Source organism: Alligator mississippiensis, chromosome 2 (assembly GCF_030867095.1).
Source record: "Alligator mississippiensis isolate rAllMis1 chromosome 2, rAllMis1, whole genome shotgun sequence".
Taxonomy (NCBI): Eukaryota; Metazoa; Chordata; order Crocodylia; family Alligatoridae; genus Alligator; species Alligator mississippiensis.
The window spans coordinates 49,769,760-49,792,275 of record NC_081825.1 but is presented as its reverse complement, the minus strand read 5'-3'; the positions used below and the strand labels follow the sequence as shown (position 1 = coordinate 49,792,275).

The following is a 22,516-nucleotide window of genomic DNA, read 5'->3' as shown; positions in this document are numbered from 1 at the left end:
TAACACGATACACCTAAGACATGATTAATTTGTTAATCATGTCATAAGTAGTGATCTGGCCACATCTTCATTCAATTAATAGCATGATAAAACCAGGAATAAGTGGCAAAGTTATTACACAAAATATGGGTAATAACGTTGTTGATGGTTTTTATCATGCATGTATGGTCAGGTAGTACCATGTGCTCTGGAGGCTGGGAATACAAGCCAGCTGATTGAGGGTCCCAGCTAAGGCAGCACAGTGAGCTCCCCTAGCTATAAGACCTGATCAGTTGACAGAGCTCTCAGCTGTGGGAGCGCAGAGTGCTCCTGGCCACAGCTGGAAGCTCTGAACATTGATGGGGTTTCCTACCACTGGAGCACATGGTGCAAACTCTCATGATGCTTGTGTGTTTTATGGGTACTGTTGTCAAAAAGTATCCCATCTTGAGCACATGGGGCTGCATATGCACCAGTACTGGGATGTGCACGTGGACATGTGACAATTGTATCTACCAAGAACAGCCCTTTCTCTGTATAGTCCATGCTCAGTAGTTACAGCTAGCCACTCTGAGCAAGATTTGAATAACAACTTACAAATGAAAAGCTTGTATCCCATCATCTGCCAATGTGACATCAGATTCTCAAATATGTGCCTTCATTATTGGCAGAGAAGACAATCTAAATAAAAGGCCCACTACCTACATTGTATTGCCATCCTCCAACTTCAGTTTATGTTAACTGTGTTCACAGAAACTGTACTGTTTTTGCAACTCAAAAAGAAAGATGATACTCAGAAGAACAGCTTTTTTGTAGAGCACATTTACTACCTCTGAAACACTGCCTGTATTAAACCATGAAGGCAAAGTCATGAATCAGTGATCAAAATGATTACAGACCAGATGTATTTTTAGCCTTCTCCAGGTACTAATTGTTCTTAAATGAGGTGAGAACCTGATGTGACCAATCAACCTTTTATAATCTCCTCCCCAGACAAACATTAGAAGATTAAATACAGGTAGGTTCATCTGGTATAATAAGACTGAAGATGTATCTACTTATCTCAATTAGGTCTTATCCAAGATCTGAATGTGGCCCATGCACCTCCTACATGATGGCCTCTTCTGAAAGTCTGAACAAACCATCATGTCAATTGCTTATCAGTTAGGAAATAAAAACTGTACCTGTAGCTCCTCCAGGAGATCAAAGTTCTGTTTACGCAGGTTACTGTTTGCCTTTTCCAACTTATCCATTCTCTGATTGTCATTCAGAGATGAATCTATCAGCTCATCCTGAAGAACATGGTATTCCACTTCATAAGCTTGCAACTGCTTGGCAATATCCATTTCAAACACCTGTTAAATATAAAAATAGTAGTAGCTGCTATACGGATCAAGAGCCTAACACAAAAATATTGCTTTTTTTTCCCCTGACGCATCATTATGTACAAAAAGATTTCAGATATTGGAATTCTGCAAAAATGCCCCATAGTTTTAAGTCACTGAGATCCAGTGAATAAAAAACAGGTGGAAGTCATACTGGAGTTTCGATTTCAAACTGCTACTGACCTTCTGTATGAGCTTGAAAAAGTCAACTATGCCAACATTTTCAGGAAGCAGACAATACTTTGGGTGATTAAACTTTTAGGCACCGAACTTAAATGTTTCATATTAGGTCACCATAAACCAGGGCCAAAATCAGGCAACACTTTTGAAAAACCATAGGCAAAAATGCTGTGCCACAGTGACCATATAATTAACATTTTGGGTAACACTTATACACTGGTATAGCACAGACAAAAGCTACAACTGCTAAGCATTATCCATGTGGCAAAGTACTATGCTTAGATCTGATCCTGCTCTACAGCATTTTTACAAACCAAAACTAAATTATATCATTACTTCAAAAGATTTAAAGGGCAATTATGCCATAACAAAGCAGAATGGTATAATTAATTATCAGCTATTAGTCATTGTCAATGAACTTTCCTTCATACAAGACAAATTTTTGAGAGAGAGTATCAGCTCTGGAAACCTTACATTTTAAAAGCAAACAAATAAAGCTAGGCAGGCCGAGAGAGATCCAAAGAAAACATTTTCCTGTCTGTGGGTTTGTCAAGTATCTTTTTTCAAATTTCCTGGGAAAGCTAAGCCTTACAGAGAATGACTCTAAAGCCCTTCAGCCAGTTGTGTCCCTGAATGCACTGAAGAGACTCCAAAAAAATAAATGTATCAGTCATTAAAACATTGGAAAACTAAATTCCATTCACTTAATAAAAACACAATAGGATATACCCTAAATACAGAAGTTAAGCAGATTTTTCCTTAACTGCTTGTATCACATCTCTCTTGGAAATGAGCCAAAAAATCCGTTTCCACCTGAGATACTGACTGAAGTAACCAAAAAATTGCTTGTTTTCAATGGTTTTTGACCATAAGTTCACAGTTCTAGAAGGGACGCAGCTTAAAGAAACAATTTGTAAAGCTATCGTAAGAATCTTAGAATTTCTGACCACAAAAGTTCTTTCAGGTTGATTGGGCTTCTAAACATTAAAAGTCTCGATTTTCAAACACAATTTAGGTTTAGGAACCAACTAAAACATATCTGCAGAATTCATGCAGGTTGGTTTCTACAGCCAGCCTTTGAAATTTAGCAACTTGGTTAGTTCCTGTTGTAAACTCTGCACTTTTCCACCTCAGCTGTATCCCTAGGGGGAGAGGTCGGGGGGGGTGGCGGGGAGGGCAAGGGGGAGTCATTGCTGTCACATTCAGGGAATTCAATCTGAATGGAAAGAACAGGGTAAATCAAAAGTTTAAATTGAAAGCTAATAAACTCTGGGCATGTTATGGCATGAACACACAGACTATACCTGCCGAAGAGGAACAGGAGGATGGGGATTAACCCAATAGCCTATGAGCTGCCAGGCTGGTGAAACAGCTGCTCTCTCCAGCAGCAGCCATGATCAAAGCAGAGAAGGTCTTGTCCCCAGCTTGCTTCTACCTGCCTGGTGTGACACCAGAGCAGTTTGGAACAGCTATCTGAATACAGAACAGAATAGCTCTTTGCTGCTCAGAGCCAACAGATTTCCTCAGCTCACTTAGGTATGATGTTTCTCTAAATTTCCCAGGTTCTGCCCTGATATTAAGTCTCAGGAACAATTTCAATTTGTTGGTGTGCTTCAAAGAAGCTTTTCCCCCAAGAAACTGAAGGACACCCTTAAGGAAGCTCTGAGATGGGCATGTTTCTCCACAGAGAGAAACCCCCCACCCAGGATTGGCAACTGACTCCCACTCCTCTCTACTCCCCAAATCTCTTCCTTTAAAGCAGTGGTCTCCAACCTTGTTAAGTAGATCGCCTTTGGCATTTAAAAGCAGCCAAGATCTACCCCTCCTGCACCACCCAGCAGGTAAGTCTGCAGGGAGGGAAGGGGGCACAGATCAAGGCAGAGGGAGAAAAATTATTTGGGGGCATGCCTCCCCAGCAGGTAAGTCTGTGGGGGAAGGGGGAGGGGAAAGGGCCATGGGGGGGTGGGGCAGATCAAGGTCCCGGCCCTAGCTCCACTTCCTCCCTCACCAGTGGGGCCTCGATCTGCTCCCCTCACCTCCGCAACGGTGGGGAGGAAAGGAGTGGGGCTAGAGCAGGGGCAGGCCCTGCAAAGCTGGGACGTGGGGCGGAGCTGCAAGTGGCTCATCTGGGGGGCATGTGCCTCTGGATCTGCACACTGGTGGAGCCAGCTGTCACTTCGGGCTGGGGCTGGGGCGCGCTGGGCAGCACTGGAAACAGGGCTATGGAGGGAGCTGCAGGCATCTGAAAATTCGCCGTAGCCCCCCAAAGCCTTCCAGCACCTCCCGGTCCAAGCGCAGTCCAGACCACTGCCATGAAGAGCATGGTGCTGCCTTCCAGCCCTCCCCACCGCAGGTGATGCGGGGGAAGTCCCTTTGCAAGGGATTTCCCCAGGTGTGCCTGCAAACAGGGATCCCTGTTCAAGTCCACTCTCCATGCTTGAAGGCATATGCAGGGAAATACCCTGCAGTGGATTTTCCTGATCTCCAACATGGGGACCGCATTTGCAGATGTGCCCCAAGTCAGGTTGGGCAATCAGGGGTGTCTATAGACATCCCTAAGTGTGCAGTCAGCTGACTGTATTTCATTGAAGATATCTGTGTTCAGGAGCTCCATTTTCAGCTGTCAGATTCATGTTCCCTGAGCTTACTGCCATCACGCTTCTTTTCAGAATCCTGGATCCATTAATGCAGGGAGGTTTGAGCAGTGATCAGATAAGTCACTGTTCATCAGGCTCTTGCAAACCAGTTTTTGCTTCTGAAACTGCCAGTGGAGCATTGGATTCTTTGCAGTATGATAAGTCCAGTCATGCTTTCAACTCACATTGCTGCCTATCCTGTGGAAGGTACTATGTATTGTTGTCACTGATATAAAAGTCAGTGGAAGCTGGTAAAAAATTGGACTGCAATTTTAATAAAAGGCTATACAGAATGACCTCAAAGATGCTTGGGTTTTATATAAGTAGCATATTTTAAAACACAAAACTTCCTTAACATATTCTAAACTAATAGTAGTAAACCTGTCTCACTTTTTTTTCTGATTTCACAAAAAATCCCGCACATTGCTGCTAATAACTTCTATTCAATTGTTTCTCTTAATAATTGCTTAATGTTCAGATATTCATACCTGGCTAATGGTCTTTTCCATCTGTACTAAGCCTAATTTTGGGAGAGTGGTTTTAATGAAATCAACAATAGTTTCTAAGTTCTCATGTTGCAGAATCAAGGGTTTGTGGCTTCCCAAAAGACTTAAGGCCACCTTAAATATGACTTCTGTTCCTTGAAGAAAGAGCATATCTGCAAAAACAAAGGAAAATCAGACTTACATAAAACAAGAACATCTTTTACTAAAAATAATACAGCAGTAAAAATTCTTAAGTATAAAAACTTTTCTACTACAGATCAAGAGGCCTGAAGTATTTTACCAAAATGCAATTTTGTAAATATGTTTTCTATTTAAATATTTTTAATGTTTTTCTTATCCAGCACCCTTATTAAATAAGAAAACTGAAGTTTAGCAAAAAATTTACACTGAAAAGGAAAAAAAATATTTGATGTATTCATTCAAGATTGTCAATGAATAAATAGTTTAAACAGTATAATGTACACATGGGATTGTTTGATGGATTTTAATGCTGCAAGGTTAGGCATACTGCATGACTATTATTGTTAAATAAATGTAAGTGCCAACAGAAGACTTCACTAGCATTTGCCCTGGTCAGTATGGACCAGGAACTGGATACAAATTTAAGCTATGTACAAATTAGGCTAAGCAGTTATCTTGAACAGTGTTACTCTTTTATGATATTATGTTAAATGTTTGTGGGATGGGCATAAGAACACCAGGAAGTAGTATATGGAGGCAGTAGAATTTGTTATTCAGCTGTCAGCTCTGAGCTTGAATGGGATTTCAATCAGAATGCTATTTAAAGAGTCTTACTAAAAACAGGAGTATCTGAATATAATTAAAGGAGTGGCTCTAACTCTTCTTCAGTTTTATTTCTCACTTACTGGAGACATTTCTCAACACTGCATTAGAAGATACACCGGTAGCTTGATTAAAGAAATCAGTTCTTAATATATGCAGCTGAAAACCATATCCAAATAAGCCATCTTATTAAGCACTTGCATACTGTATCTTGAAATCTCCCAAATATATGCTGAGCATTCATGCTGCAGGTGGCCCCATAATGACATCACTCTGGCAGATATTCAACACTGAAGCCACAGCATCTAACTACCTTTCAACAGAACTTCCTTTCTTTTCTTCCTTTTTCCTCATTTTCTTTACAAACTGCCTACAATATAGCACGAGTCTGCAGAGACAGGATGTACAAGAAGGCAGCCCTGCAGTAGCTAACAAGACTACTTACAACCCATCTACCCAGAACAGAACGAACAACAATTTTCATCTAAAGACTCTTGCCACTAGGTTTCAGATTCCATTCACTTATAAGAGGAACTTTCATACTGTGTGCAGCATCCATCATATTACAGAAAGTTACTGAGGGGAGTTCTTGATGCTTGTTTTTTAGTCCAGGTTTGCTAATTACTACAGATACTTATACTTGTACACAGGCCTCCTCTCCCTTTCCCTTCTATTTGAAAATATGAGTGAAATGGTGAATAAGTAGCATTGAAATTTGTAGCAATAGGCAAAAGATAACATGGCTAAACAGAGGATTAAGAGTTCACGAGCAAAAAAACCAAGAAAATGATCAGTAAGAGAAAATGTTAGTCAGAAACACCAGCCTCTCTGATTCAGCAAAGAACCAAGAAATCACAGGCAACTACATTTCTCTTTAAAAACACCCTTTCTTTTTTTTCCCTCCTTCTTTTCAAGTCTGCATCAGAATGAAAGTTTCTCCTTCAATTCTTTGCTTTAACCTGAAACCACAACTCATTTCACTCCTTTTTGTCTCTGAGAAGAGATAAAGCATGAAGCACATACTATAACTAAACAGCAAGGCTGTATTTCTCTATAAGTATCTGAAAAACAGTGAAAAGGGCTCTGCTTCTAATTAGACATGTTCTCCAATGGAGAGTGGACAACTGTCTTGCTTATCTAATGAAACTGTAAAAAAATCTGGGAAACTGTTCTATATGTAAAGCTACAAGTTTAATACTATTACAGAGGACACCGAGTTAGAATTGGGAAACGAAGTGAAAAGTAGAGCCTGATTAGTTTTAAGTAAAGAGTTAGGCACTTACATAACCTGACATCTACCCTATGAAGATTAACTCAAGGTGACCTATACATTTTTATTGAATTAAGTGGGATGATTATATATATCTGAAATCCTTTGCTCACATATAAAATACCAACAAGTTAACAAAGGCCCATTTGTTTTCAGAGCTTATCCAGTCTGAGGGCTTGCTATAAATGGGCTGCATGCCAGTGACAGTGCAATGAAGGCATCTCAGTTAACGTCAAAATGACTGGCAGGCTTCAGGATTTAAATAAAGTTTTATCTACAATCTTGGAACAGTATAAACATTATTTTTCTGTCTCCTCTGCTACTAAGTAAATAGGTTTTAGAGAACAATATCTTTGCCATAAAGCACTGAAACAAAGTGTTTTCTTGCCTTAAGAGCACAACACAACCTTGTAAGTCCAGTGCTCCTGCTATAACCTGTGGTTTGGACTACAACTTTCAGAAGGCAGCTGGCCCTGAACACCACTTCATAATACAGTGATTGAATTTCAGGTGTCAGGGGTCAAAAGATTTCATGGGCTATAAAAATTAAAGGATGGCAAGTCAATCTGCCTAGTTGGTCTGCAGTTGAGATACTGGAATTCAACATGGTTTCTCTCTCACAAGTGCTCAGATAACTGAAGAATAAAATACTGGCTTGCCCAGTTGTGCAATATCATGCAACCAGTTGCATGGAAACTGCCTGGTTCCTAGCAGAATTCACAGTATTGCCAACTCCACCAAATCAAAATTAGGCAGAAGGCAGGGCAAGGTGGTACTTTAAAGACTAACTTGTTCAGAGAAGAACAGGCTTTTGTAATCTACAGCCTGCTTGGTCAGATGCTATGACACAGTCCGTTCATAGCATTTGATGAATTAGGTGTTAGCCTATCCTGCTACCACCACCCACAATAGCCACCACCCTATTCTGCCTTCTGCCTAATTTTAGACTAACATGGCTAACCACATGTCTCCAATCAAAAATTGTAAGCAAAACCCCAAAATGATAAGATTAGCTTAAAGACAACGTTTGTTAAATTTGAGGTTTCTATTTTTCGAAGCCTCTAGTGTGAATCAGGGTGGGAAACTTTCATTTTTAAAAACAGTGAGTAAGCTCAAGATTCTTGCTTCACTGCATGCTTTTGGAGTTGCTGTTTTAAGAAACCCCCAAAACTGTTAGACTTGAAATAAAACTACAAAACTTGCTAATACTGGACTAGCGCTGCTGGGGGGGGGGGAAAAAAAAAAGGAGTTTTCTGAGGATTCTCAGTTCTCATCGAATACTAATTCCATGAAAGTCATTTACATATCTACACCTTCTGTTCTGCAAATCTTGGCTTTGTAAAGTTTTCTAATAATACATTGACAAACAAAACACAAAACACATGACAAACTAATTTGTAGGAGGAATCATTAATATACCAGGCTGGTTTATTTAAAAAAGACATTTGTACATTGCCTGCAACTCACTAGCTCACTGATAATAAAAAACAAGCACATTAACACATGTGAGAATACAATGAATTACTGAAGACTGAAAAGAGGGACGCTGACTATAAATGCAGTGCAGGGTATTTAAACCTTCATTTTGTTCTTCAAGAGAATTCTGAAAGGCTAGACATTTACCAGTGTGCAGCAAACCTATTTAAAATATAACCATGTGTTGTGAAAAGCTTCTGTGCTCTCTATGGCTATCTGTATATGGAAAGGGCAACAAATATAGAGCTTATTCTATCTAATCTAGGCCATTGTTATCACTGTGTTTTCTTCCAATGCTATTTCTGGCATTTACTTAAACAGGAACAGGAACAGACTCTAACTAGTTCCTGAAATAAATATTTTACTGTTTGCCTTTATACTGAAAGAGTCCACAATTTAAAAAGTTAGGAAAGTGGCATTTTGAATGCATGGGTAAATTATTGGTCCTTATGTAACTGACTCCTCATGTGTTTATTAAGATGCGAAGTGAAAATGAGTAGAAGCATATACTACCTTTATAAAAAACAGTTGAAAAAGTTTTGGATTGTATAGCTTAGTGAGAAGACAAATAAGAAAGAACATGATAAAGGTAGACAAAATGACAAACTGCAGACAATATAATTTGAGTACTTCAATCAGCATTGCAAAATAAAAGAATAAGAGGACATGCAATGAAACAGAATGGCATAAAAAATTAAGTCATAAAAGAAAATAAATACCTTTTCACATAACACATTTGGTCCATGGAATTCATTACTATGAGAGATTACTGCAGGCTACTTCCTCAAAATGATTTGAAAAAAGGTTTTTTTTCCATTAAAAAAAATTTTTTTTGCAACTATCTAGTTGGTCTAATAAAATATAATGCTTCTACCAAGAGTTCCGACTGCTTTGGAAAAAGTGAACAGTTACAGGCAAACAGGCAATTCTTTCACATTTTAATTCATGGGCACTTTTTTACTTTTGGTTAGAATAGCAAGATTCAGTCTTAGGGGCAGTAGCCTGTCTTTAAGGGTACGAAGAGGCGTTACATTTAGAACAAACTTACCAGGGTTAGGTCAGTCTAAATGTCCAATCATGCAGGTGTTCAGAGGGCTTAAATTGCCTAAAAATGGTGCACCCAATGTAAGTTAGTTTACCTGAAGAAGTGCACTAACTTAAATCAAGACTGAGTTAACCTGAGCTAAGAAAGCGTTAACCCAAGCTCACAAACACCTATACGCATTTGCAGTGCAGCCCTAGGGCTGGGAAAGCACAGCTGCTCACCCCAACCCCAAAGCTACACCCTCCCAACCCAGACTGGGCTCCCAGAACCTCCGTCCCCACAAGGCAACCCCCTACCGACCCCCATCTATGGACCTGCCAGCCTCCCCAGATCCCGCCAAGCTCTCCCTCCCTGCAAACTCTCTAGCCCACCCCCCCGATCCCACCTGCCTCACCCCCTTCCCCAAGTTCCTTACATCAGGTCACTGGGTTCCCTGTGTGGCTCCTGGAAGCAGTGAACAGCTGCATGTATAGCTCCTGGTCTATGTTTAGGTAGCTTAAAATTAGCTACATGACTGTTGACCAGGTGAGGAAAATGACTGTAGGCACCCTAACTAAATGAGTTTTTGCAAAAAGCTCTCTCTATGAGGACCAATACCATAACCATGACTGCAAGATTTATTTTGCCCCACTTGCTGAAGCAACTGGCATTGACCCCATTAGAGATAAGGACACTAGAGTACATGGACTACAGCTTTTACAGAAATTCCTGAATTCCCCAAGTGATGCTTGGATTACATCTCTCTACAAGTCAAAGCTAAAATATTAGCAGAATTTACTGTACTGCTTCCTGTCCCTTATACACATCCAACTTCTTTCTTTCTCCTAAACATGAAAGCAATTAATCTGAGTGCAGTAAACTATTCTAGTTGTATCTTAACTTTTGGGCAATATTGAGGTCTCTCTCTTGCCTAACTACAGTTCTACTAGGCATGATCTAAACCAGGGGTAGGCAAAGTTTTTTGGCCGGAGTGCCAAAAAACACCACCATGCCTAACTCGGAAGGTACCAGAGTGCCAGCACAGCAGAAAAACAAAATGAGGCTCCAAACAGCTGTACCAGGCTCCAGCATCAGCTTCGCACTGGCGCATGCAGCTGCCCCTTGGAGTGGGCGGTGGGGGCGGGGCCTGAGGCAACGCAGCCCCGGTCTCTCCCCCGCTCCCGGCACTGAGGTGATGAGCCTGGCGCAGCTGTTTGTAGCCAGCCTGGGATCTGGGCAGCTGCAGCAAGCAGTGCAGAGCTAATGCCGGAGCCTGGAGCCCAGCACAGCTGTTTGGAGCCTCCCAGCTGCAGTCGGCCCCAGCTCTGGGGAGTTGTTGGCAGCCGGGATCCAGGATGCTCCCAGCAGGCAGCTGGGACACTGCAAGCCCTGCTGGGAGCAGCCTGGGTTCCGTCACTGGCAGCAGCTACCCGGAGCCAGGGCTGGCTGCGGCGTGCCAAGCAAAATGGCCTCGCGTGCCATGCATGGCATGTGTGCCAGGGGTTGCCGACCCCTGATCTAAACAAAAAGACAAAATTTACTTACAGTTACAAGAACCATCAATTTGTGGGTGTATTGATTTAGTCATAAGTATCCAACTACAGTAAAGTCTGATTGATTTGAAACTCCAAGGAGATTGGTAATGGTAACTAATTATCAATAGTTAACCTTTTAAAACTTTTTGTGAGATGTACTTTGCATACCATATCAAAATACTGTAAGGAATGACTTTGGACACTGATAGTTAAGAAAAATGTATTACAAAAATTCTGAGTGCAAACTTACACATTCTGGCATGCTAAAATAAGAATTGTATGTTTACAAAGATAAATGTGTGAAGTACAATATTTCTATGACAAATATTCAAAATCCCTGCTATATAAGAATGATATGATCAGGATGGGATTGAAATAATTAGTCAAAAATGTCAGCTTTGCATTCCTACATGCACTCCTCACCAAAAGAAAAGGTCATTGGACAAAATAGAAAGGTTGATTGTTTTTGTCTTGTTGAGCCATAAAATGGTAGAGTATCCAATGTTTTGTAACATCACCTGCCCTGACACATGCTATGAGAAAAAAAAGGTCAGTATCTTTAAAGTTGATTAACATTATCAATGTGATTCAATACCGTTGGAAATGACTAATTACATTTTAACAGATGACTAATCAGCCAAAATCTTTGAGGACTCTGGAAGGGATTCAGTACATTGAACATAGGTGAACATTGAACTAAGGTGAACATAGAAATGTGTTACCTCAGCGACTAATTAACCAAATTTCACTGTACCTGATTTTCTGCCCCAGGAGTATTTACTGTATATTCCTAAACTACTGTAGATGTTCCTGAGAGCACAATGCATGATGTATAGTGATACCCGACTTAGCTTTGAATGAGCTAACTTGGATACCACGTTAGCATAGCACTCCATAAAGATGAATACCTTAGGAAGCAGAGCAAACCTGCCATTTACAGTGGCATACAGACAGGCAATTACTGCGGGGTAACTGAAGTGCTGCAAGTTTGTATGCTACCCTATCTCAAGGTAACCTGCTTATTATATACCCACACCCTCAGAGGATTTATGCAGCATAGAATAATGTTGCAAATGCCCACTAACTGAGCAATATTGTGCAAAAAAGAAACCTGCTGATTTCCAATGTAATGAATGAAGGGAGGTTCACTGAGGACTACCAGAGGATGCAGCTGAAATGAGAAGATAGAAAAAAGGGACAATAGAAGTGAAGAAGAAAGACTGTCCCTTCCCTGATCAGCATTTTGCTATACATTCCACTCCTACACTTCTTATTAGGTGACTTTTATAACTGTACCATAGATTTGAGGAAGGGACAGTTCAGTTCATCAAAAATAAGAAAAACATTTTTCTTAGGTGTCTGAAACAGGCTAGATGATACAGCCATTCTAAATAGGATTACAAAAACGTATGCCTTCAAGAAGATCAGTAGGAGAGCTTATGAAGCATTACCAAACACTCTGGCCACAAATCCCAGGGGAAACTGAGAAGCAAACATAGTGAGAAACCAGGGGGCAGCATACAGACTGGGGCCGATCTCATACTCCTCTAAGTGGTTGTAGAGATCTCTGTGGTAGTCATGAAGGAGTCTGGATAGTTGATACATCTGGATCTGCAAATAGAACAAAGAAGTGAATAACTGATTAAGAATAAAAGATTAAGTAAGGTTAGTAAAGGACTACAGTCTGTGCTAAACTTTCTTGTGAAAAATAAAGGGGAAAATTATCAATCATTGTTCATATTCACTTGTAATGGGGAGAAAAAAGTAGTCTGGAGCCATTTCAAAGACCCAGGGCTTCCTGACTGATCAACATTCCCTTTCCTCCTAAAGTGGATGAGTTAACACCCAGGGGATATGCACCTGAAACCATACAGGAGCAAATCAGTAGGGCATTTGGAAGACAGATTTTTGTATACAGCCAATTTTGTTGTACATCAGACTTCAGAGGAGTGGAGGTATATAATTTCTATTGTACTTCAATGGCCCTCTAAACTGGAAACAAGCATCTTTAAGAAGGTGTATTCTTTGCAGTCCACCTTCTCCTTTTTTGAGATTGCGACAAGAAGCTGAAATGCAGGACTGGACAATAATAGTTCTGTTAAAAGCATACTGCTATTATTATTAGCATGCTTTTCCAGAGCCATAAAAATCACATACCTGTAAAATAGTCATGTCAGGACGATATTGTTTTCTTAAGCCCATATCAAACATGAGGACCTTTAGCATCTTAAAAGCATCTTCTTCACTCATATGAAGTAGCAGAACTCCAGCAACAAAACTAAGACCCTGGCAATATCCTACTTCCTGGTCCAGAAGAGAATAGGCCTTCAAAATGTTGTACAGTGACAGCTGGCCAGCTCCCAGTTGTGCTGAGAAGTATGGGTGTGTTGGAAAAGTGCGCCCTACAAAAACAAAGGAGGTAAGTAACTTTAAAACAAACAAACAAAAAGAGGTAGCTATATGACCAAGTTAATTTTTCTGAAGGTGCATTATGTTTTTGAGCTATTTTCAATACTAACCTTATTGAATTAATAACATAAAACACACAGAGCCTTTTGTACTCTGGCAATAAGCATTATTATAATAATCAGAGAACTGAGGCTGGCAACAGCTTTGCAATAGTAGGACAACCTAAATAGTTTGATCAGTTGATGAAAGGGATTGTACAACAGGATTGCCTATGATAGCAGGGGAGTGGACCCAATAATCAAGAGGCTGTTTTTATTTTATGCTTTAAGTTTCTAATTAAGGGGAAAATGTTTCTGAACAACTACTTCATCCAAATGAAGAATTCTTAGAATAAGTTCAGCTCTTTGAGCCAGACAATGATTTGAATTACACTAATGTAAGCAGAAGTCAACAGTGTTAGAAGCCATGGGCAAGAATTTATCTGAAAAAAAGCCCAGGAGCAGGAGCCAGCATGAAGTCTAGCCCCCCTGGCTGGAGAGCTACATGGGCGAGATCTCCAGCCAGAGACCACTATTCCCTGGGCCACCTCTGCCCTTGGGGGAGCCCAATAATTGACGGCCTGCCCTCTCCCCTGCCTGAGAAAGGGGCAGGCTATCAACAGACAGTTGGCAGCTGCTGAAAAGACAGCCAGCCAGCCTGGGGAGGGCTCCAGCCCTGGGAGAATAACTCCTCCATTCTGCCAGACAACTAACTGGTGGAATGGGGCCACCTTCCCCTGGTGGGAAACCTGCAGGTTCTCATAGCAGGAGAATAGTCCTGCTCCGTGGGCGGCTCTGGGATTAACTTGGACCAGTACAGGGGCAGGAAGGGACACTCTGCTGCATCTGCAAGCCTGCCTGAACCTGGGAAGCCTTGCAGCCACCACACAGCTGTCTCCCACCCCCCATGTGCATTCTGGTGGAACTGGAGGCATGTAAGGAAGTAAGGGGACCATTTTCCCAGTGCCAACCCTTCTGAAGCTTCAGGAATAACACTGCAGCACAGCTGCCACCCCCTGCACTGGGCTGACTGGAAAATGTCCAAGGGCCATTCTCGCTGGCAGCAACCTGCTTGGGGCTCTGGGAATGTTCCCACTGGGGGAGACTGCCCCTACCCTGCCAAGGTGACTGGCAGGAAGGTTGGAGTTTTCTTAAGCTCTGAGAGCTTGCCCTTGGGTGAGGGAGAGCAGAGCTGTGTGGGACACTGGGTGCCCTCCCCACACAAAAGAAGTGGACAGCCATTTAAGTTAGATCAGGAGGAGGAAAACCTTCCTCATGGGTAACTGATCAAACTTCTTAAGGAAGAGCCAATTCTCTTCAGCAAGAAACGCCTTGAACAGCTAGCTATATGCTCTCTTTTTGTGCCAATAGAATGGCTTTTCTCTTGGCACAAATGTAATGCCTGTTCATGGCCAGAGTTACAGTAATGTTATCAACAAGAATCAGACCCTTTAAATCTAGAACAAATTACCCACTTCCACCTATATCTCTCTAAATTATTCATAACCTCTTCAATATTAATATGCGTTGTGTGTAATAAAACCATCGTGATCCCTGTTAGGCAATAACAATTTTACTCAAGTTTCTTTAGCTAAACAAACTTACCTTCCTGATCTGACACATGATATTTACAAGCTGAGACAGAAGGTGCTTTATTCTTTTTTCCCCCACCAAACAGGGCCTTTACATATACATGGTTACCTAATGGCAGATCTGTAAGTGGTCACCTTACACTCTGATGCTAGTCGGTGGTTCTGACATAAAAATGTTTTTCTTTCTGGAAGGAAGGGGGCAAAAATCCACCAGATTTTTCCCCAACAGAATACTTAAATCAAGAGCAAATGTTAATACTTCTTTCATTCCAGTACAAGCAAATTTTTTTAGTCATTCATGTGTCAAATATCACCCCGCCCTGCAGCTCCTGGAATGCTGTTTTGTTGCTAGATACCAAAACAGGCCTAGTTTCACGAGACAGAGCCTGAGGCTGGGTCTTTTTGCATTACAGTTAGTATTCTGACCTACCCTGTAGGAATGCAGCATTTACACAATTTAAATGGGCTTTGGATTTATGTCTTTCAAAGTCAAAACAGAACTGTGTTTTAATCCTGTTATTTAGAACCTAGTTTACCAGGCTCCTGGGTTGCTAGTTGCTACCATAATACAAATTTAAAAAAAAAGTTACACTAATTACATAAGGATAATGATTCTCCAATAACAAAAATCCGAATAGCAGTGACTACACTACTGCCTGATTCACAATGTCACCATCTTTAGTATTATACGTGAATATTTAAATGTCTGTAGCACTGCATAATCACAGTAGATAATGCACTAGAAAAGCTGTTATAGCAACTCATGGTGCCTGGGCTGACAGTGCAGTCTTCAGCATCTAGCAGCATGCTGGGGAATGTTTAATACAATTATTTTCCCTTTGGTACCTTGCTGTTTTTAACCTTCTAATACATCAACATGGACTTTTTTCCTTTCAGAGACATCAGCTTGTATAAAGCGAGAGTCAGACACCCTTATTCATATGAAGCAGCACTTATATTTATAGAACTGAGTGTGATGTAAAAGTGCTGTATAGCAGGCTGCTCTTGGATCTGGCTAGATACCTGCTCAGGGACCAAAAATGTTGCCTTCTGGCATGAATTACCCATATTGCCAGATGAAATGCAGGAAGGAAAAGCAGCTGGTGGGCTGCTATTACATATGGTTGAAGAGCAGGCAGAGCTTTGGCATTCTCTTCCAATGTGCCAGACAGCAGAGCTGAGTTAGTACACAGGGGACGCTAAGTCAAGACAGGAAAGTGATTGGTAAACTCAATCTCACCCCACAGACCTTTTTCTCTATCACTATTTTACTCAGGCTGTTTTTATCCAGCCCAATATGAGGAATAGTTATAATTTGATCCATATTTTGTGAAAATTTTCATGAGCAGCAAGTTCCCTTTAGCTTCACTTAAAAAAGCTATTTAAATATTATGAAGTTGCAAGAAAATAGCTTGCCTTAAGCTTACAGACTCCACCACAAGCATGTGAATTCTTGGAGAAGAATCCTTAAGATTTTTCAGGTAAACATTTCTGAGAGCCTGAAGAAACACTAGTTGAAACAAGCAAGTTCTTTGCAACTACCTGTCCAGTTATGCTGCTTGTCAGGTCACAGCATTATTCTACCTTACTGTGAACTGCAGAACTATATAGTTTCCTTGCTTCATCTCATTAAAGCTTAAGGACTCTGTCCTCCTCTAAGATACTTGGGTTTAATATGCGTCTCAAAATATTAACATATGCGTTTATATGTCCATACCCTATTACTTAATATTCCAATATAACCACTCACCTGTGTCAAGGTATCTGAACACATATATAAGTTCATAAGCATGCATGTTTGTACATGTACATACATTTGTTTTCCAACCAAGCAGAAAGCATTTAGCCCACTGAATCAGTAGACCCCAGGAATCCATTGGTAAATTAACCTTATCCACTATCCAGAAGAAAGGGTAGACAAAACCACTATAAAATGCCCAAACACTTCTAAATGTTTTAGCACTGAGCTGACTAAAAGCAGGGCTTATTTAAATAGGCTCATTGCACCCTGCACTCATGATTCCTGTTCTGAACTCATCTGAGTCCACTCTTGAGATTTATTAAAAACAAATCAATGGCTACAGCTCCGATGATGAGCTGAATATCTTTGCTTTTTGTGCTCCTGTATGTTTGTTTCTCTAACACTAATGTTGTGGGAGGTGCAGCAGCACTCAAGTGTTCCTCCTCCATTTTGAGGAGAGTTGAAGATGCTGTTTTGAGTTGGACAATTTCTTCCTTCTCTCTGGCCAACCACCAAATCTTTTCGTTAAGAAAGAACACTAAAAGTATTTGGCTACAAAGAGAAGATTTAGTGAATCCCGCTCCTTGTTTCCATGAGTCATATGCTGACTGGACAGAGAGCTGGACTGGACTGTTTGGAAGGGGATGATTACTACTATGTAAAGGGGAATCTTTATTTTCAAAACAAAAACATTCTCTGTGGTTGTGCAGCAGAGAGATTCCTAGAAGCACTGTAACATTTAGTCTGAAGGGAAACAACTGAAATGCAGTAAAACCAGCAGTCCCCGTATGGCCAGAAGGCTCCTTGGATTCTTAGATACTTGAGACGTGCCCAATCTGGCCATGGCCGAGCCTGAGAACCGAAGGAATAAAATCCTGCTAATATTGAACTCAAATGCTCTGGTTCTGCTAGGTATTCATTCTTTTTTGTATTGCCTTGATTGTTTGACTTTTTTGTGTTATTTACAAAATCATTAGCTTCCACTTGTTTGAAGATGAAACTTTTATATGACTGGCACATTTTAACTATGTAACTCCTCGTCTCAAAACAAATCTGTATTTAACTCTCAATTTTACAAAAAGATCAGGTCAATTTGTACATTCATGTATATTTTACTGTGCAGACTCCCACCTTCCCATCCCCCTTTCTCCTTCTCTGCATGAAATTAACCTGCAATTATTTGTGTATGGCTAAACACTGGACTGTGAAGGCCCAATAACTCTTAGCACCAGGTAGGAGTGGACAGAAAAACTGCACCTCACTGACTTGCATATTTCAAAGAGATAGTCTGAAACCATAAGGGTAAGTAAAGCCACCACCATCAGCCAAATGCAATTTATTTATGTATCTATTCAATTTATAATGTATGACAAAGCTCTAGTTTTAGATGTGCATTTTAGTTTTGTCCTGTTGGTCCCCAAAAAACAGCTTTATAATGTACCAAAATGATTTACCTGGATTACCCTTTGGGTAATTTGAAGTGCCCCTGCTTCTGTTCAGATGAATTTTAAGCACATTATGTTAGAGCCAACCTTGGCAAGCCAACAGTTTGGAGTGAGAGGAAATGTTCTCTTCAACTATATAAACCTGGGCCCATTTCAAGTGGCAATAAAGAGTCTCTTCAGGAGGAAGGGACCATGCCCAGCCTCTTCCACACCTGCTGGCAGTACTAGCTAGGAGCAGAGAGAAGACCCTACACCCCCATGCAGGATGGGTGGAGTATTGCAGACAAGCCTGAAGCAATTTACTGTGCCTGTCTGAAACACCAGGCCACCCAAGAACTGTTGGAGTGATGAGGTCACCTCTCTGACAGGGCGCTGTGGTTTAATGCTGCAGTGTAGCTTCAATTGCTTTCAACAAACTTGACTACTCTGCAAAAATCTTCACTGTAATATAAGATACAAGGTCTGCCAAGCTATCAGTGGACTGCCTTTCCAGGGTTATAAAAGGAAGTCTAATATACACATCATGTATTAATTGTTCAGATTAAAGCAAGAGTTGCAGAGATTTTCCTTAAAACTTTAATCATGTAATCCAAATGGCAGGTGGTTATTTATGCCTTCCCATAAGTGATAAAAGTTTTATTACAAATTTTGGTAATCAATCCAAGTGACTGTCTTCTATGGATGCATAAAAAAGACAAACAATAAAGTATTCCAAAACACAAATCTTATGCAAGTTCTAGCCTACTATGAAATACAACACCAATGCATTCCTTTATTATGTTAGAATACAATGCATGCTCTATAATCCTCGAGTTGGTCAGGGATTATGCACATATAAAGCAGAAGTCCTCTTAGAAAAGTAAATTAAAGGCTTGTGTTTAAGACGTCTACTGCATACAAACACTATCTAGGGAAAACAGGATTTTTTTTTAATACTAGTACCTTCCTAACAGGCCATAAAACACACCTTATTGAGCAATTATTACTATGTAAGAAAAGTTTCAATTGAGCTTGAACAAGTTGTAACAGATGCCCCAGGATATCTGCGTTCCAATGTGGAGAGACAACTAAAGGCCAATGGAATAAGGGAAAACCTGTAATTGGGAACGTGGAGGGTATGCCATAGTCAAGGGAAACCAATGTTTGGAATTGGCAATAAATTCTTAAATGGGAGAGGTTGCGCACTGTGCGACACCAGCACAGACGGGGCTGAGAGGGAACCATCACTGCTGAGGAAGAAAGTAGCCCAACAGGGTTTGTGGAATAAAATGTGGTGACCATTGCAAATATGCCTAGTAGGGGAGAGCATTTCTACTGGTCACAGCACTAATGGGATCAAGTCTTTCTGATGAGAAATAATCTGGCTACTGAGATCCACATTTTAAAGAACTCATGAAGGTTTTTTTGGATTTGTGAAATCTTTTGAGCTCGGTCATCTCTTGTTGTGCCGTGGGAAGAACTGATATATTTTTGCAAAATCAGAGAGAGAGAAGTAAGCAGAAAGTTGCCCTTTTACTCCTTTGTACCCTTTCTACACCAAAACAACAATTTCTACAAATTTAGTCTTAATGCCTTCTGTTTCATTGTGATATTAACAACCATGCAGGTCTTTAATGAATGAGAAAAATGAAAACTTTTCTATAAAAGAAAATCATATGCCTAACCTTCACAAATTTTCTACAAAGTGGCTGCTTTGATTAAAGTGCTGAACATTTAGAACTTCCTGGGAAAACCAAAGACGGTGGGTGCTCAGCATCTTTGAAAGCTAGATTAGATAGGTAGGCTCCTAAATATGCATTTAGTGTTTCAGAAGTAAAGCCAAATAAGCCTTTGTAAAATTAACATAGTGTTTAGAAGTCCCGTTATATAAATTAATATAAACAAGCACTATTAGTTATTAAGAAAAGTGTTGGCTTTTTAAGTATAACCTTGTTTTCCTAGCTATTTCCACTCCACTGCCTTTAGGAGTTCACTCTCAATATTTGATTTAAAGCTCCAATACAATCACATCTACCAAGTGCAGTTATTGCATGAGCCACAGGCAGGAAGTTGTACAGCATTTATGGATTTGAACTGGTTCTTGATGATGTTAAATAACTATTCTAAAAAAATATTCAATTAAAGTCAGTTCTCAGTGGTAACTATCATTAAACAAGACGGTGATGTTTTCATTACATATTTTCTTACTAACAATGCAACTTCTCCAGAGACTGTGAAATTCTAGTTCTATTTTCATAACACTGCTATAGACTTACCTAGGTCAATGAGAATTGCATGTTGCTGAGAAGTTAATTGCTTTAAGAGTTCTTTATAGGGCACGTCCTTTGACAGCTGTTTACTTGCAAACTGATGTTTAAGATGGTATTGCTCTGCTAAAAACTTCCAAATCTCACCCCGGTGATGACGTGGTACTCCTGAAAGACAGTAGAAGAGGTTTGGGTGGGAAAAAAAAGAGTAAGTCAAAGTAATACATTTAAAACTAAGGACGACACCACATATCAAGTTAAAAGTATTAGCAGAATCAAAGCTCTTTCAAAGGTATTGCAATCTGTTCCTAAATGTCCTGGAATCAAAAGATGATAATTTTAGGTGATCTATGGTCCCTGTTTCTGTTTCTTTTAATAAATATTTAAAATATGAAAAGACTGCAATAAGGGAGGTCAAAACCCACTCAATTTAATAAATTCTACTCTTCCAAAAGGCTAAAATATACATCAGCACAATTTTAATGTTCTTTCTTGTACAAACTGAAAAATCTATCCACTTATTCTAAAACTTATTCTTAATAGACCATCATTATCTACAGAACATTGTTCTACCCTGAAACTCTGGGAGGAATGTATGAGCAGTTAAAAAGATATTTGAGGCAAAACCACAGCACAATTCACTTGGGGAATATTTTTGCAAACTACTTTAGGCAGTTTGAATTTGGTTACTAAATAAAAACATAATAAATGATGAAAAAGGGCTTTTGGGTACATTGATGGAGCCAGACACTGTCCTCAGTCACATTCTTGACATTCCATTAGCTTCAGTGAGGTTGAATGTGCAAAATTTGGCCAATGGTGTACTTCTGTTGCTGCACTGGCATAGCTGTATTCAACCCTTTAGGGCAAATGTTCTCCTGTCATATTCATCTGACCGTATGGCATCATCCACATAAACACAATGTTTAGTTCAGCAATACCTAAATTAAAGGTATTTCACTTATAGGTATTATAGATAAATTAAAACTCAGACTGTTACATTAACTGGTTGAGACAGATAAGTATATTTAAGTATGCAAGTAAGACTCTTTGTATGTTAGATTGTAGATGACACTTTAGAAGTATACTGCAAATGACATAATACACTATTCACCTCAAAACATTCATCTCATGTTTATCCCTAGATTTTTCTTCTGCTTGTTTATTTATTTTGTAGCACTTTTTTCCAAGCTGCAAGTCTCAGATTACTTTAAGGGAATGTCTTATATCAGTACATATTAAATGAAATACCACAGTACTTCACTCTAAGGACACTGGTTTACCAATAGCAGGTTCCTGAGAGAGATGCTGTAAAACAGCAAGAGCTAGACAGTGTTCCCTATACAGCCTGTCACTTTCATACGAGTATAATTAGTAATTTATTAAAATTAAGTATCATTCCAAAGCTTTAAAGCTGCATTTCTCAGTTTCAAAGTAGACCAGAAAACTCAAAAAATGGTTGGTCAGTCAACAGAAGCAAAGTTTCTCCCTTCCTCAAGTACTGGCTGACTAAAATCCTTTATCTTCAGACAGGAACAAAAATTGATGATAATGAGCTTTCTTCAGGAATTAAGTTAGAAACCTTGAGATGTGTGCTGCTGCTATATAGATATAATCAACTGGTCAGGTATAATTTGTGCAGTAATAATAAACAAACATGCAGGCTCAATCACTTATTTTACAAAACATTTAAATGCCTGCTACTAGTGATCACTGGCTAGTAATCTCACCCATTAGACAGCTTTGTATGGTACTTAGATTGGAAAATCTTTGAGATAGTTTTCTTTCTTACATGTATGTACTGAACTTAGCATAATAAGGCAGAAGCCTCTATGCACTACTTTAATGCAAATAAATAACTGTATACGCTACTTAAGTACAAATAATAAAGGTAAGGGACAATAACCAATTTCTTAAAACATTGTAAAATATATTTAGGGCTATGTCCTATTTAATGTTCTTAATAGTAGTAGTCAGAAAGTCAGCTATATTATAAATGTCCGGTACTTTTGAGTATAGTCAGACGTAGACGTTTCTCCTTGTTTTACGTCTGTATCTATGAAGAGATGAACAGATATTCAAATGCTATTTTATCCATGTACACCCAGAGTTGGAACAGATAACAGTGTAGAGCTTCATCTAATGCTCACAGAGAAATACTTTTGGGAGAGATCCATGTTTCTATTAAATCCAGGTTATAACAGTAACTGATAAAAAATAGCTGCATCTACTAAACTGTGATGTTCCAATCTCTTTTCTCATTGCATAATG

At 39.8% G+C, this 22,516-nt stretch overlaps 1 protein-coding gene across 10 annotated transcripts in view; it reads right to left on the bottom strand.

Moving 5' to 3' along the window:
- The window catches only part of TBC1D1 (TBC1 domain family member 1), a 191,676-nt gene that overhangs the window by 7,332 nt on the left and 161,828 nt on the right, over nt 1-22,516 (bottom strand). For all 10 annotated transcript variants that reach the window (XM_019480505.2, XM_019480526.2, XM_019480519.2 and 7 more), the window contains 5 exons: nt 20,255-20,413; nt 12,932-13,176; nt 12,226-12,385; nt 4,669-4,838; nt 1,164-1,334 (listed from right to left, as the gene is read on the bottom strand). In XM_019480505.2, the coding sequence (XP_019336050.2) occupies nt 1,164-1,334; nt 4,669-4,838; nt 12,226-12,385; nt 12,932-13,176; nt 20,255-20,413 (905 nt within the window). The remainder of the gene's footprint in view (nt 1-1,163; nt 1,335-4,668; nt 4,839-12,225; nt 12,386-12,931; nt 13,177-20,254; nt 20,414-22,516) is intronic.